Source organism: Leptopilina boulardi, unplaced genomic scaffold (genome assembly GCF_019393585.1).
Source record: "Leptopilina boulardi isolate dan_hultmark-lab unplaced genomic scaffold, ZJU_Lbou_2.1 LbouV2_202, whole genome shotgun sequence".
NCBI lineage: Eukaryota > Metazoa > Arthropoda > Insecta > Hymenoptera > Figitidae > Leptopilina > Leptopilina boulardi.
In genome coordinates this window covers 2,823,734-2,838,723 of record NW_026137755.1, presented here as the reverse complement: position 1 = coordinate 2,838,723, position 14,990 = coordinate 2,823,734, and the positions used below count along the sequence as shown (strand labels likewise).

Sequence of the window (14,990 nt, the reverse complement as noted above, 5' to 3'; positions counted from 1 at the left end):
AGATTGAAAGTCTCGTGAATTGTGAATTGATAAATTATTATGAAATTTTAGTCACATGTTCTAGAAGATTCATTACACTTGACCATCCTCAACTCAGCCACCTTCAAATGTAAATCTTGACAAAGCTTTTCAAAGTCATTTTATCATTTGCGGCGCCAGAGATAAGGAACTGTTTTACAATATTTGAATTTCAAGATTGTCAATAATCATGGAACAGGTATTTATACACATCTCGTACACAAAACTCATCAGTAAGGTTTGATACTCATTGATTAGTGTTGTTTTTTTTTATACACTTTATTATTAGTCATTACTGAAAACAAGAACAATACGTATTTGTGATTAATAATCATTTTATTAAAAGTAACATTTAATATAAAATTAATATTTATTTGTTTTTGTAATTTTAATCAATTAAAATCATAATTTACTGATATTAATAATATTTCAATAAATTAAAATAATAATAATTTTTATTGTTTATTTAGACGCCGAAATCAAATTACTCAGTTTGAAGCATAAATATGACTGTCGGTCTGAGAAAAACGATGGGGTTAACGAATAAGATAACCCAAACTCTTCGTAAACGTTTAAATGAACGAAACGGTGAGTACAAAAAATTCTTTCCAATTTTCTTGCAATTATTTTTTTAAAAACATATATTTTTTCTTTAAAAGTAATTCACTTTTAAACATTTTGATAAAAAAAATTTTCAAAACAAAAAAGAAACAAATAGTATTTTTAAAGTTTAACAAATCTATATAAATTTTACATACTAATATAAATACATTATGTATATTGAAATAAAATTGATTAAAACATTTTTAAAACACATAATATACGTACTTTATCTTATACCGATTTATGAATTTATGGTGCAATTACGATAAAAGATAAATAAGTGTTGTTCAATCATAGTTTAAAGTCCATTATTTCTATAATTCTTATTTCCATATTATTAACATTAAATATGTAATTATACTTTCTCAAACAAAAATTGGTTACTACAGTTTTTTTAAATTCACATTTTATGTGTAGAAAACAAATTTCTCTTCTATACCTTAGATTTTAAAAGAAAAACTTTTCCTGTAGGAACTACAAAAGAATAATTATCTCATTGTTTACTCGTAAACAAGCTTATTGTAATAGATAAATTAAATGTCATTCGCACCAATTCATATCAGTAAACAAATAATCTATATTGTCTGATAAACAAGTGATAAATGTGGTACGATTTTTAATTGTTTTTCCCATTGTCTAATTTTTCAATCTAACAAAAAAAATTATTGAACACTATTGAAGTAATATTTGAAATTTTCGCATGTACATTTTTCTGTAAAAATAAATAAATAATTTAATTAAATAAATAATAATACTATAAATTAATTAATTATTATTGGTTTTAACAATATTGTCATTGTTGTATAGGGATTCTTATTTTCGAAATTAAAAAAAGGGAATTTAGGTTTTTCAAAATAAAGATGCAAAAGAAAATTGTGACTTCGTTTAAAAGCAATACATTTATAATTTATTAATAAGAAAAATAAATTAGATTTTTTTTCCTGAAAAGATCTATTCTCGTTACAAAAAAAAAAATACAAATATCCTTGTTGTTCTAGAAAATGAAAAAGAGAAAAATAGTAAACCAATTCTGATTAGATAAATGCAATTTTTTTTTGTTTTTTTTATTGCAGATAATAATATGAACACAAGAACATTACTTCCCACTGGACATGATGGTCCAGACGAGATTACAACTCGCATCAGTGTCAGAGCCTCAGTTTCTTTTTCTCACTCTCTAGACACAAAAAATGATTTCTCATTTGAAAAATCCATATATCGTTAATTAGAGTACCGGTCAATTGGAATTAACATTAAAATTCATGTTTTATAGTTAGTGACAGACTTTTGGCGGATATTGAAGAAAAAAAGAAGAGAATACTTTTGGATATCGATACAAATATGTTGAAAATTGGTTTTCTTGGTGGCGGAAAAATGGCACAGGCCTTAGCCAAAGGATTTATAAATGCTGGTAATTTTTTTGAATTTCTATTTTAATAATAAAAAAACTTATATTCAAAATAATTTCGATGGTGACTTTCATATAATAAAGAAAACATTGTTATATTTACTTAGAGAAAAATTAAAATGTCTTATTAATATTAAATATTTTTTCCTTCCATTATTTGGTATTAGAATGTCTTAATTATTCTGTTTCAGTTTTTTTTTTTATAAAGAAAAATATATTTATGACTTTCAGGTCTCAGTAAAGGAGAGAACATAATTGCGAGTTGTCTTCCAAGTGACTCAGGAAGCATTGAAGCATTTCAGGTTTGATTTTTTTAATACAAATTTTACAAGACTTTTTATTAATTACAAAAATTTTTTTATAATAATTCATAATAATTTGAATTAAAAGTAAATTAAAATAAAAATTTCGTGTAATAATAATAATAAAATCTATATTTAAAATAAAATTATATAATAATTCAAGTGAACAGTAAATAAATTAAATAATGATTAATATCACGACATGATTATTTTTGGGTCAACTTTGATTTTTTACTGTATAGATCACATAAGTATTGAGAGATAAGAAATTACTTGATTCCAAGGTATTTACAATCTACGGAAAATTTCCTAAAGTGATTAGGAAAAAAAATGTAGATCCATGAAAATTAGATTTAAAAAGTTTCTAAATTTTTCTTTTTTAAATTTAATTTGTATAATTATGTTTTCTTCATAGGAATTGGGATCTAGTACAGTATTTTCAAATAGTTCTGTAGCTGTTCATGGAGATGTTTTAATTTTATCAGTAAAACCTCAAGTGATTCCTAAAATTTTGCCCGAATTAAAATCAAATAAAAAATTAGTATTATCAATAGCAATGGGCATCAGTTTGAAAACATTGGAAAAGGTAAATTTGAATATTTGTTTTTGTATTTATAAATTATATAAATTTATTTCATTAATTAAATTGGCACACTTTTTTTCGCCAGGGTCTACCCAAAGGAACACCAGTTATCAGGGTAATGCCGAATACGCCAGCTTTAGTAGGATGTGGGGCCACTGTTTTTTCCCGAGGAAGCAATGCAAGCGAAAAAGATGCTCAATTAACTGAAAAATTATTTTCTGCTGTTGGTTTTTGCGAAGAGGTTCCAGAAAATATGATTGATCCTGTTACTGCATTAGCTGGATCTGGACCAGCATATGTAAGTGCTATTAAGAAACAAGATTCCTTTTTTTTAATGATAAACTCAAAAAATATACAGAAATTTTATAAATATAATTTTTTATTGTTAAAATTGTAGAATTTAAAATGAAATTAACATAATTTTATTTCATTTTATAGTATAACTTTAATTAATTATTATTTTCATAACTCTAACTATTATTTTAATTAATTAAAAAAGAAATTATTAAAAATAAATGAAATGTTTGATTGCAAAAATTTCATTCATTATTTAATTTTTTAGATTTACATGGTGATTGAAGCTCTCGCCGATGGGGCAGTGAAAATGGGCATGATGAGGCCCCTTGCTTACAAATTGGCGGCCCAAACTGTTCTTGGGGCTGGAACAATGGTACGTGAAACAAATACTCATCCGGGTCAACTTAAAGATGATGTCACATCTCCAGCAGGTATTGAAAAAATGTTCTCTATCTTAAAAGAAAGTGTTATTTCCTCTTAGTGTTCATTAATCTTAATTAACTTTAATTAAAGCGCAAATTCATTTGTTGCCTTTGTAGGATCTACAATAACAGCTGTTCATTATCTCGAGAAACATGGATTAAGATCTGCATTAATTGGAGCAATTGAAGCTGCCACATTACGTTGCCGAGAAGTAAGTTCACAAGCAGAAGTCAACAAAAGTTAATTTGAAATTTTATTTTAATTTTATCTATAAATATTAATTAATCAACATGTAAATATGTACAGTAACTAATAATAGTAAATAATTATTTAATTCATAATTTTGTTAAATTTCGAATTATTAGGAATTTTGAAAAAAAATTGAATTTTTACTTCTTTAATTAGTTGAACTAGAAAATTCAAAATTGCATTATTTAAATAAGTGATGATAAATTTATATCTAAGACGTATTTACGCTGTAAACTTATTTAGAGATTTAGTTTCGAAACAAAAAAGTGTAATGTAGTGGTAAACATACACAAAGCAATTGTAAATAATAATGGCTCACGACTTTTAATCATCACTTATGATAACGTAAGTGGAAAATTTTCTACAACGAGAAATTATTTTATAAATACTTTTTTTTCTATATTTATATTTTTCATATTTTATCATCAAAATTATCGTGAATGGTAATAAAACTATTTTTTTAAATACGTTACAATTAAAATTACAAACTTTTAATACAGTAAAGTTAGAATTAAATTAATCAAGTTTGCAAAGTTTAATAAATATAAATATATATTCAATTTAATGAAATAAATGTCTTTTTTACAAAAAATTTGTATTTTTCTTAAGCAAAAAAATTCGCTCAAGTAAAGACAACAGAGAACTAAAATTGGTAAAACGTTTATTAACTATTTAAAAACGATGAAACAAGGTGAACATGAGATTGATAATTCATAAGTAATATCTTTAAATAGACTATAGAGATGTATAATAGGTGTCTGCAATAGATTTTCCTTTTTTTTTTTTTTTTTTTGTTTCTTTTCATTCATTTTAATACATTCTTTTTGAATGGAAAAAGACACACCATATTACCACGGTTGAATCCTTGGGGGAAGCCTCTGAATGTTAGGCACAATTTAATTTCTTTTTTTTTTGCCACACACGTGATTTCTAACAATATTCAAGCTTAAAAAGTTTCTTTGAATTTATTTTTTTTCCAAAAAACTTGTTCCGATTAGTGATTAAAGAAAGACATGATTGACAAATAATAATTGCACAAACTTAAAAAATTGACAGTGTGTGTGTGTGCACGAGACTTTTCCGTTTTTCGCATTCACTCAAAAAAAAAAAAATCCAGAGTACACAAAACAAAAAACGAAAGAAAAAAAAATTTAACGTGAATTTAAATCACGTCGCAAAAAGGCAACTGTGTACAATGACACTACACGAATTTAGCTTTTATAGCGCACAAATCGCTGATACAAATTATATAATTCCTACTCGGTATCATTTATATATGTATATGTTACAATTAAATCGGCAAACAATCTCGCCACCTTCATCAATCAATCAATCAATAATAATAATAATAATAATAATAATAATAATAATCTTCACCAACGTTCATATCTAAAAATCTATTCAAATTTTTATACCCTTTTGTTTTAAATTACATCGACAAGTACAGTTCATCTGTTTCCATCGGAATTGATCCATATTTTTCTCAAAAATAATTCAAAAATAAATAATGAAAATCATTTATAATTTTAAATAATTATAATTTAAGTTGCTTATAAAAAATTTGTTATTATTTATTTAGAAAATAATGTCTATTATTTAATGAAAAATTGAAAATAAATAATTAATTATATTATTTATTTTTGCGTGAGAAAAACAATGGCTAGTAGTACAAAACAATGACAATTATTTTGACACGATAATTTATAACAAAATTATTCATTAGAAAATGAAACATCATTGATTTTCTTTTTTACCATTCTGGTATTTTTCTCCTGAAGGGGGGTATTCAATTATAATGATTGAAAAATGACTTTTTTTCCTAGAAATACAACCGAGGCCTACGCATAACATTCTTGGCTTACGCTCAAAACGTCTTCGCTACATCTTGATTACAGGCATAGATATTTACAGTAATATTTATCTACTATCATAGCAATTATATAATAATCATTGTAATAATTTAGTAGTAATATTCAAATTACAATAGTGTTTTCTTTTTTTTCATTTTTCTTTTCATCATTTCTCTATATAATGTTGCACATAACCCAATACTGGCTTAGTCATCTAGCTGTACAAAACATTATATATCGCTATATTCTAGCTCTAGGGATTTGTCCTGTGAGGTCTGATAAAGATCGTTAAGTTTACAACATTCGATTATTTTTTTTTAACAATAATCATTGACTGATTATTTTAAAACCATCACGATCTCAAATTCTTTTTTCATCATCGACGTGAGATGAATTATTCTCTTTCCTCTTTTTTTTTCTTTTTTTTTCAATATCGAACTACATTTTCCCCTCCAGTTCAAATTCTTGTTGCATTAAAAATAAACAATTTAATGCAATTAAGTACATACTATGTGTGTGGGTTTTTTTTCGCTAAAATTACAAAGAAAAAATATATCTATATTTCTTTCTGCGAATCAAAGATCGTTTTTAAAATTCATATAAAATAATACGTCAATAATTAATATAATTAAAGACTATTAAAAAAAGTAAAACAAATTTAAAACTTATTCGATTGAAACTTAAAAATAAAATTCACATCTCGAAATGTTTTTCAAGGGGATATTGTACAATTATTTGAATGTTTCGAATTTTTTCTATTCCTTCTTCGATTCGAATTTGTCGTGACAATTTTTTTTTTTCTTTTTTTTTTTTTTGACGAGTCAGAGACAAAGATTTTGACGAGCTTTGCACGCGCGTCTTTTTTCTTTTTAGGACATATTGTGCTACTTAAATTGAGGGAAAAGGCGATAGAGGATTTATTTAATTGTATCATTTTAGGGGGCAATTAATTTTGACTCCTCTGGGGTAATGTCCAAGCGTTTGGATCAGAATGATCCTCGGGGGCAGAACGTCACAGTTGTTGATCTCGACATGGTACCCAAATATTTGGTCCTGATTGTTCCGCAACGACTTCTTTCACTTTCACATAAATATCTTCTGGCGTGTCTCCTTGCACAATTGCTGAAAACATATTTATTTATTTTACAATTCTATTTTCATTTTTCGTTATGTTAAATCATTTTTTAAAAATCTTTCTTCTTTTAATTTATATATTTTGTTACCAGTTAAATATTCTCCAAACTCTTGTTCCATTTTCAATGTTAGTTCATAGTCTTTTTTCGCTTTATCCTCAGTCATTCTCTTATTCATTTCCCTGAAAAGAAAAATTTGCATTGATTTTAAAATTGTAAATTTTACTAAAAAAAAAATTAAAGAAAATTTCATTGAATTTGAAAATAACTTACATTACAGATTCTACGGATTTTGGCTTAATAAGAATGGCGATTGGATAAATTTGTGCAATGTGTAACCTCTTGATAGCATTTCCGCTTACATCAAGAATACAATGTTTACCCTGAAACAAAATGGCAATAATTAATTAATAAATTGTCGATAAGTTTAATTAATCAAAGGAAATCTAAAAAAATTGAATTTTACCTTTTCAGCAACTTCTCGAACAGAAGCGACTGACGTTCCATAAAGATTATCGTTATACTGTCCTGCTTCAATAAATAAATGGTTCTGAATATCCCTTTCCATTTGTTCTCGAGATGCTGCGAAATAATAATCTCTACCATCAACTTCATATTCTCTTTTACTCCTGGTCGTATCTATAAAATCAAAAGCAATAAATGTTGAAAATCATAATTTTTAAAACGAAAAACAATTTACAACTCAAAAATTTGAATAAAAAATTTTCCATTCTTTTATTTATCTATCATTTTTATTACTATTTATCAATACTTTTTTTTATAGTTTAATAAAAAATTTTATATAGTCTCAAAAAACGATTAAAATTTTGATGAACATGATAAATTTAATTAAAGTATTTTAGTAGTGAAACTTACGAGGGACACAGCTGCCGAATTTATCAGGAAATTCAGCAATAAGGTCGTCGCTGATCCGATCCTTGAGAGGTCCCAGGATAATGACAGGACGCATATATTGAATACTAAGTTGTTGAACAGCTTCATATGATAAAACATTCTCTTCACTACCTACATTAACAATAAAATAAAATTGCAAATATGAATAAAAAACTATTTTTTTTCTTTTTTCAAATCAAGACAAAATTTAAACATATTACAAAACGAAAATCTGCATCTTGTTAACATAAAAAGGAAATTCAACTTTTAAAATTTGTTTTAAAGGATTGATCATCTCAAATCAATCTCTATTTACATAAGCTTCAAGGAAAATCGTTGACCACATTCTTCACAGTTTTCTACACAATTTTTCTTTTTTCCCCATAGATTGCCATCAACAGAAATCGAGAAAAAAGGAAAGGAAAAAAAAAATTAATTTCCCATATAAAAAATAGGAGTCAATTTTCAAAGGAGTTAATTTTTTTTTGTTTTTTTTTTTAGAAAAAAACGAATGATTCAAATCGAGTTAAGAAGAAATCTCTTCCGTTCAAGGGTCGATTTCAAAATAACGATTTATACGGAGAGAACGGTTAGAGTCTAGCAAGAGCACAAAAAAGGAGAAAGCAAAAATGCATTCGCGACTGTCTCATCTGCGCGATGCGTCAAGAGCGTATATATGTGTGTAAAAATAAATAGAAAAAAGGGGAACATGATTCGTAAAAAAGAATGACAACTTTTGTAATATTAGTTTCACGGGTCTTTTCACTCCGGTGCACACATTGACTTACTAAGCTCCTCATTATCCTCAACACCCTCCTTTTCCAGATAAACTAAAGTCAGTTCCTCCATATAAGGCAGTTCAACACGATACAAAATTTCTCTACTGCCTGTGGCGGAGGACAAATCTTAAATGAATAAAAAGGAGAAACTCGATGAAAGGCAAACATGATGAACGATGATTGGTTACAATCCATAAATTTAAAACCTTTACAATTTTTTTTCCAAACTCGTCTTGAAAACTCTCAAATTTTTTTATTTATTTATTTTATAAATAACGATTATTTTTGCGATAGTAAAAAACGTAAATTCTTTCATACAATAATAATAATTAATAATGAATCAAAAAATTATTCAGAAGAAAAAAAACGATGATAAATACTTTTTTTAATCAGGTTTTCGTGAAAAAAAGATAAAAGTAAAAGCCCCATGTAGTAAAGAACGGAATAATAAATTCTCCGACAGAAAAAACTGAGTGTGTGGACAAAAATTTAATTATAATTATAATATTATTTTTTCATAATAATGAATATAAAATATGTTGGGTTAAAAGAAGGACGAGAATGTGAATGATAGAAAGAGATGATTACCTTCTGCATTCGTGTCATCCTGGGTGTAGCACAGCATAAATTCTAGAACATAATAAGTTCACATTTCAATATACGTGTGATAAGAAACAACACCTGCTATATGATCAATTTAAGCACTACCACGAATTAGTAGTTATTCAAAATAACAGCGAATTATAATCGCGTGCAAACTAATTGAAAATATTAATGATTTCAACAAGACATTAACAACATTTCTTGCTGATTGCTTTCTTTTTCAATGTAAAACTCCCAAAAGACTTATTTTTTTCAATTAAAGTAAAAATAAATTTTTTTAAATAAAAAATCTTGTCGCTCAGTAAAATTGAGTATTATTAATTTATATTCTATTAATTCATTTCATTTGATACAAACAATTCTGCAATCATAGAAATTGAAAATGAATTTTAAAATATAAATTTTTTATTTATTTTTTTATTTAATAAATATTGTTTGCCTACCGGGGTTATTAAATTATTTATTGATAAAATAAAAATTCAAACGAAATTTTTTCTTGTTTTTTCAATTTTAAATCAAATCGACAGATTTTTTTTAATAAAGAGACAAATTTTAAATTGTATGAGAGTTAAAAAAAAGAATCAAAGCGAATCAGTGAAATTTTGAATTTGAAAACAAACCATTCATATGGAATTTATTATTAAAATAAAGACAAAGGGCTTTAATATCAATTATTAAAGAATATATATATATATATAATCTTGTAACTGAATTCGTGCTCTATTAGAAATCTTTGCTCATGACATAGAAATGAACAATAGACTCATTGTCACGTTCGAGTTTGGAGAAACTCATTGTTGTTGTTATTGTTGTTGTTTTTGTTGAATTACAACTCAAGGGAGGAAGCAGCAAGCCAAGGAGGAAGCAACCGACGACAGCGAAGAATTATTATTACAGGTTACATTAAAATAAGCATATAAATATTAATGGCAAAGAGAGGGTAAACTTTAAAGAGCAAGAAGGATAAGGCATATCATTAGTAATTTTATCCTTAAATATTATGGAAGAATCGTTAAATTTTTTTTAAAATACGTAAAATTAAACAAATATTGAATAGAAATATGAAATGACAAAAAAATAAAACAAAAATAATTGTTTGGAAATACCAAAGGTTGAATGTCCTTTCTGATTTTTCTTGCATCGAGAAAAAAATTTTGCAACAATCTAATTATTTTGTACTTTTATTTTCTTTATTATTTCCATGTTTATTGTTTCTCAATGCAAGATTCCGCGAAATTTAAAGATATCAAACTCTAATTTTGTTAAGATAAATTTTTTTTCAACAGAATACTTACGTGAAGGATCGTTTTCATTCTCAGGTGTTGTGGGCGACCCTACACAAGCAGGCAAAACAAAAACACATGTCACGTATCACATATAAAACACAAAAGCTCATTCGGGATTGACTAGGACCTGGTTCGATTTGTGCTGGATAAATTTCAATTAACGTGAAAAAAGACAAACCCTTAGCTTTTTTTTAAAAAAAGAAATTAATTTAATAAAAACAATTTTAAAAAAGTGGTTTCAATCCACATTTCAATCAAACTTTTGGTGCAAATTATTTTTAAGTGTCAAAACAATGAAATGAGCATGAAATCGAGAATCAGGTCTGTCGTCGATTTAAAAAAAATAAATAAATAAATGGGTTAAAAATAAATTTTTTTCATAATTATTCAAGGCTTTTGGGATCATTAAAAATAATAATTACATTACTAATATAGAAATACAAGACAAAATGAAATTGAATATATATATATATATATATATATATATATATATGTACAGTTAACGATTGATATTTTATGGTACATATATGAGAAAGAGAGAAAGAAAGAGGTAGGGATTGAAAAACAAGTGCAAAATAGAGATGGTGAAACATGTAAACATGATTGCGAACATGCTCCAATCGTGCAGGAGAATTTTTCAAAATATTTTTCCAATACTTACGTTCTTGATCGGAGCCATCCTCAGATTTGTCGTCTTTACTTTTCATGAATGGGAATTTTCTACTGAAGGAAAAGTTTTTCTTTTTCCTATCCAGCGTCGATTGCTGCAATAAGACATTTGAACATTCAATAAAAATTAATGAAAAAAAAATAGAATTATATTCTTTTTAATTATATTTAATTGTCTTAATCGAATTATGTTTTTCAAATTGATAAATAATAATCGTTTAAGTAATTGATGTTTGAGAATATAAAATAAAAAGATGCGGTAAAAAAACTACCTTGTCCATTATGACAGGCATGTGCCCTTGAAACTTGACAGAACGATCGCGAGCTCGTTGTTTGCGTTCCCATCGTCTACGAGAAGGAATGATTCCTAGACCTTCCTCTTCGCCCTGAGGAGTGACTCTCCTAGCTTGCCACCATTCGTCGTCACTGGCATTCGTGACATGAAGAATTTCACCATAACGGAAGGCCAATCCACGGCTTGGCAATCCATCGTCCTTATTTGGATCATAGTCGAACAGAGCTCTGAAAATTTCATTTATAATATTAAAATTCAATTTTTTGTCACCACAAAACACCGAAAATTTTCATTAAATAAAAGTAAAAAAAATTAATTGAACGAAAATAATATTGTTCTATAGAAATTTTTAATAAATATAATTTCTGTTAAATGAAAATTTAGTGAACTGAAGAAACCGAAAAAATTCGATTAATTAGAAGTTCTTTTGAATAAAATTTCGATAATTTGCTGCAATTTTATTTTATTTATATATTTTTTTAAACGAGATAAATATTTTTGTTAACTAATACTAAATACAAAACTTTACTATAACTAAAAATAACAATAAAAAGATAACGAATATTTTACCTGACATAAAGTGACTTTTTCTGTGAGGTCCTCATGAGGGTGCCTGTCATCATATTCTGTTGGGAAATTTGTTGTTTAAGATTGTGGATCTTGGCTTCGAATCTATTGTAATCCTCTGGCTTGTACTGGACTACAATTGTCACTGTTTGGTCTGTTCCCTGGATATTGAAAAAAGAATCTTATACATTTCACACAATAAATTTTGTTTTTAAATATTAATTTTCCTAACAGGTCAGGAGCATTAATCGTCTATATTGCAAATTGTGAAACGTTTTTTTTCTCTATATACATGTATGTGTTAGATTACATAAATTTCACTTGTTGCATACCTACTTGTTGCAGCAAGGTTTTATCTTGATCCATTTATGGCTGTTTTTTTACGATTTATAATTAAAATCATTTCACATTCATTAATATATATTAAATTAATGTTTTATTAATCAATTAAAGCAACAGATTAATTAATTTAAACCATATAGAATTTTTAATATAACTCACAAAATCACTGTGAAAACGATTGTTTTCGTTTTTGAAATTAATAAAATATCAATATAAAAGTAAGTTATTTATAAATGATTATTTATAAGAGATCTAAAATTAGTTTAAAAATGAGTTAATTTTTTATTTTTGTTTAATGAACGTTTCTATTTTTTCTTTTTTTTGGAAACTCCACTGATTGTGTATGCCATGTTCCAGATACGCTTTCGCTTTGTTTAGCGAACGTAGGACGTTTTTTTAGTGAATCGATTGGCCTGAATTTATAAAAAGACCCTTGAGAAATATTTTTAATAGCCTCATTCAGTGAGATAATATTCTTTAACACAAAAGAAGACTGATTACAGTAAAAATTTCAGCAAATATAATAAAAAAATTTGATACTGAAAAAAATATCGTGTTTTTATTTATAGTAAAAAAAAAACTTTTTTAAAAATAATAATTCGCGATTAACACTTTTGGAGCGTTACAAAGGAATAATTGAGCGATAGTGGCTTGATCGACTGAAAGGGTATGTTAATTAGATTTTCTGACTTTACCTTGAGGGCGGCCGCAGCCTCCTCATGGGTGGCGGTCCTGAGGTTGACGCCATTGACGCTAAGAATTTGGTCACCCCGTCGAAGCTCACCACTAAGATCCGCTGGACCGCCGGCTAGGATAAAGGATATGAAAATACCTTCTCCATCTTCTCCACCAACAATATTGAATCCCAATCCTGACGTGCCCTTGTTTAGTGCAACAGTCCTCACCTCTCTGAAACAATTAAAAACAAAATTTAATTTTCACTTTCAAAAAAAGTAACAAAAATAATAATTAAAAAAATTGTTCTGGCTGTGATTAAATAAGTGATTTTTAGAGGTAACATTTTGATGTAGTGTGAGAAGATAAATCATTTAGATAAGACAAGAACAATAGTTGAGATCTGTTATCAGTCACTTTCTCTATAAATGTAAAAGGGGCTTTTGTGGGAAGAGTACGCGAAGAGGGGAGGGGCGGGAGAGATAAAATTAGCATGTTAATTAAGGCTTTCATTGAAATTTGAACTATTCGTAGAGTCCTCTCATGGGCACAAGTCTTGAGGACCCTTGACTCAGATCTGTGTATTAAAGCCTCATGAATTCGTGCAAGTGACAACCCTGTGGGCTTCTCCTGGCAACCCCTATTTTCATCATATACACCATTCACCCTATTTTAGACCACTCTACAGACGCCCTCATTCCTCATCTCTCTTTAACAGAAGACCTCAATGAGTCAACAATTCTTTCCAACAAATTTTAATTTGTTTCCCAAAAAAATTATTTTACTTTTCAAATTCGATCCATTAAATTTACAATTTTGCAATTCAAAAATTCTCCTCTAATTTTTTAAGAAAAACAAAATTTTTTGAAAGAATTATCCTCTTTTTTAAATCATAAAATAAATAAATAAATCATTTTTCTATAAAAAAAATTGTTTTCTATCACATTCAATATTAAAATGAAATCCTTGTTTAAAGGAAAAAAAATTGACGTGTATCAATCATAACACATTGATTTGTTTGCAGACACAAACAGGTTCAAGTGATGCACCAGCGGCAAAATAGTTTCTCTCATTTCGTTTATGCAATATATTTATATAGATAACAAACTGGGGGACTCGATTCCACGCTTAATTGACTACTCAATGTCCGTGACCAGTACTTCCACCTCTTGAACTCATTCCTCCTCCTCCCTTCACGTAATACTCATCATTCAACAGGCTCCCCACCTGTCTTTTCCTTCCTTCTTCCTCTTACACTCGCCTATAAATAACAATTTTATGAATGAATCTATTTTGAAAATTTTATATATACTATATAATAAGTATCGCGCCAGAATCAGAATTATTATTCTCTGACAAGTATAATATATCAAGTTGTATAAAATACATACATATTTCAATATTATTTCTGGGACGAGTTTATGACTAATTAAAATTGCAGGTCATATAGTTTTTTTTAATATTGCCTCTTAATTAAAGTAATTTCATTAGTGTTTTATTGATTAATTTTTTCTCGCATCGTAGGAATATACAACTGTCACTGGGGGAAAAAAATTCATTCAATTAAGTATTGAATTATAAATTAATTACAGTAATTTTAGTCTATTATCAACTAATAAATTAATAATAATAAAAAAAATTAGACACAATATTGTAACAGAATTAGAAACTTCTTTTTTCACAATCAACTCGGAAGAGAAAGTATATATTTGAGTTTTTTTTCCTTCTGTAAGTATGAATGACCAAAAAAAGGGGACAATAAAATATTGTGGTCGAAGTTTAGTACAACTAAACTATGAAACTATCAACAAGTGGCGTGAACAAATAGCTTATAAAATGAGTATTGATCATTTCAAAATAACTTATTTTTTTACAAATCTAAACTTTTATGTATTAATAAATTAAATTGTTAAAGAAATTTATCCATGAATTTTCAATTTTAATCGCACAATATTATAAAATGCATGAAATAAAGATTTTTTTTATCTTTTACTCTAAATGAATATTAATTTCA

The 14,990-nt window shown here is 27.0% G+C and overlaps 2 protein-coding genes across 12 annotated transcripts in view; one reads left to right on the top strand and one right to left on the bottom strand.

Annotated features, from left to right (window-relative positions):
* The first annotated feature begins 78 nt into the window (after nt 1–78).
* LOC127278281 (uncharacterized) lies at nt 79–3,975 on the top strand. 3 transcript variants are annotated; one of them, XM_051299924.1, is made up of 8 exons: nt 79–217; nt 489–606; nt 1,895–2,032; nt 2,261–2,331; nt 2,747–2,917; nt 3,000–3,212; nt 3,477–3,642; nt 3,725–3,870. In XM_051299924.1, exons 2-8 carry the CDS (start codon nt 525–527, stop codon nt 3,748–3,750), a joined length of 867 nt encoding a protein of 288 aa, XP_051155881.1. In that variant the 5' UTR covers nt 79–217; nt 489–524; the 3' UTR covers nt 3,751–3,870. The 3 variants fall into 3 exon arrangements, with proteins under 3 accessions (XP_051155881.1, XP_051155879.1, XP_051155880.1); XM_051299922.1 differs by having other exon boundaries at nt 81–217; nt 3,751–3,975; XM_051299923.1 differs by lacking the exon at nt 79–217 and adding an exon at nt 257–363 and having other exon boundaries at nt 3,751–3,975.
* Nucleotides 3,976–4,527: 552 nt separating this feature from the next.
* LOC127278266 (disks large 1 tumor suppressor protein) overlaps nt 4,528–14,990 on the bottom strand; it is a 157,198-nt gene continuing 146,735 nt past the window's right edge. For 5 of the 9 annotated variants that reach the window (XM_051299884.1, XM_051299886.1, XM_051299885.1 and 2 more), the window contains 12 exons: nt 12,997–13,210; nt 11,963–12,120; nt 11,370–11,619; nt 11,090–11,192; nt 10,438–10,476; nt 9,128–9,169; nt 8,549–8,665; nt 7,743–7,892; nt 7,333–7,505; nt 7,140–7,249; nt 6,957–7,048; nt 4,528–6,855 (listed from right to left, as the gene is read on the bottom strand). In XM_051299884.1, coding sequence (XP_051155841.1) covers nt 6,746–6,855; nt 6,957–7,048; nt 7,140–7,249; nt 7,333–7,505; nt 7,743–7,892; nt 8,549–8,665; nt 9,128–9,169; nt 10,438–10,476; nt 11,090–11,192; nt 11,370–11,619; nt 11,963–12,120; nt 12,997–13,210 — 1,558 coding nt within the window. In that variant the 3' untranslated portion in view covers nt 4,528–6,745. The remainder of the gene's footprint in view (nt 6,856–6,956; nt 7,049–7,139; nt 7,250–7,332; nt 7,506–7,742; nt 7,893–8,548; nt 8,666–9,127; nt 9,170–10,437; nt 10,477–11,089; nt 11,193–11,369; nt 11,620–11,962; nt 12,121–12,996; nt 13,211–14,990) is intronic. The other 4 variants (XM_051299890.1, XM_051299893.1, XM_051299887.1 and 1 more) reach the window with 3 other exon arrangements.

What these genes read in the sequence shown, in the direction of transcription:
- LOC127278281 (XM_051299922.1), top strand. Translation starts at nt 525, where the DNA reads ATGACTGTCGGTCTGAGAAAAACGATGGGGTTAACGAATAAGATAACC. An exon ending in ACGTTTAAATGAACGAAACG is followed by an intron (nt 607 to 1,894) that starts GTGAGTACAAAA and finishes CATGTTTTATAG; the next exon opens with TTAGTGACAGACTTTTGGCG. An exon ending in GTTTGAAAACATTGGAAAAG is followed by an intron (nt 2,918 to 2,999) that starts GTAAATTTGAAT and finishes TTTTTTCGCCAG; the next exon opens with GGTCTACCCAAAGGAACACC.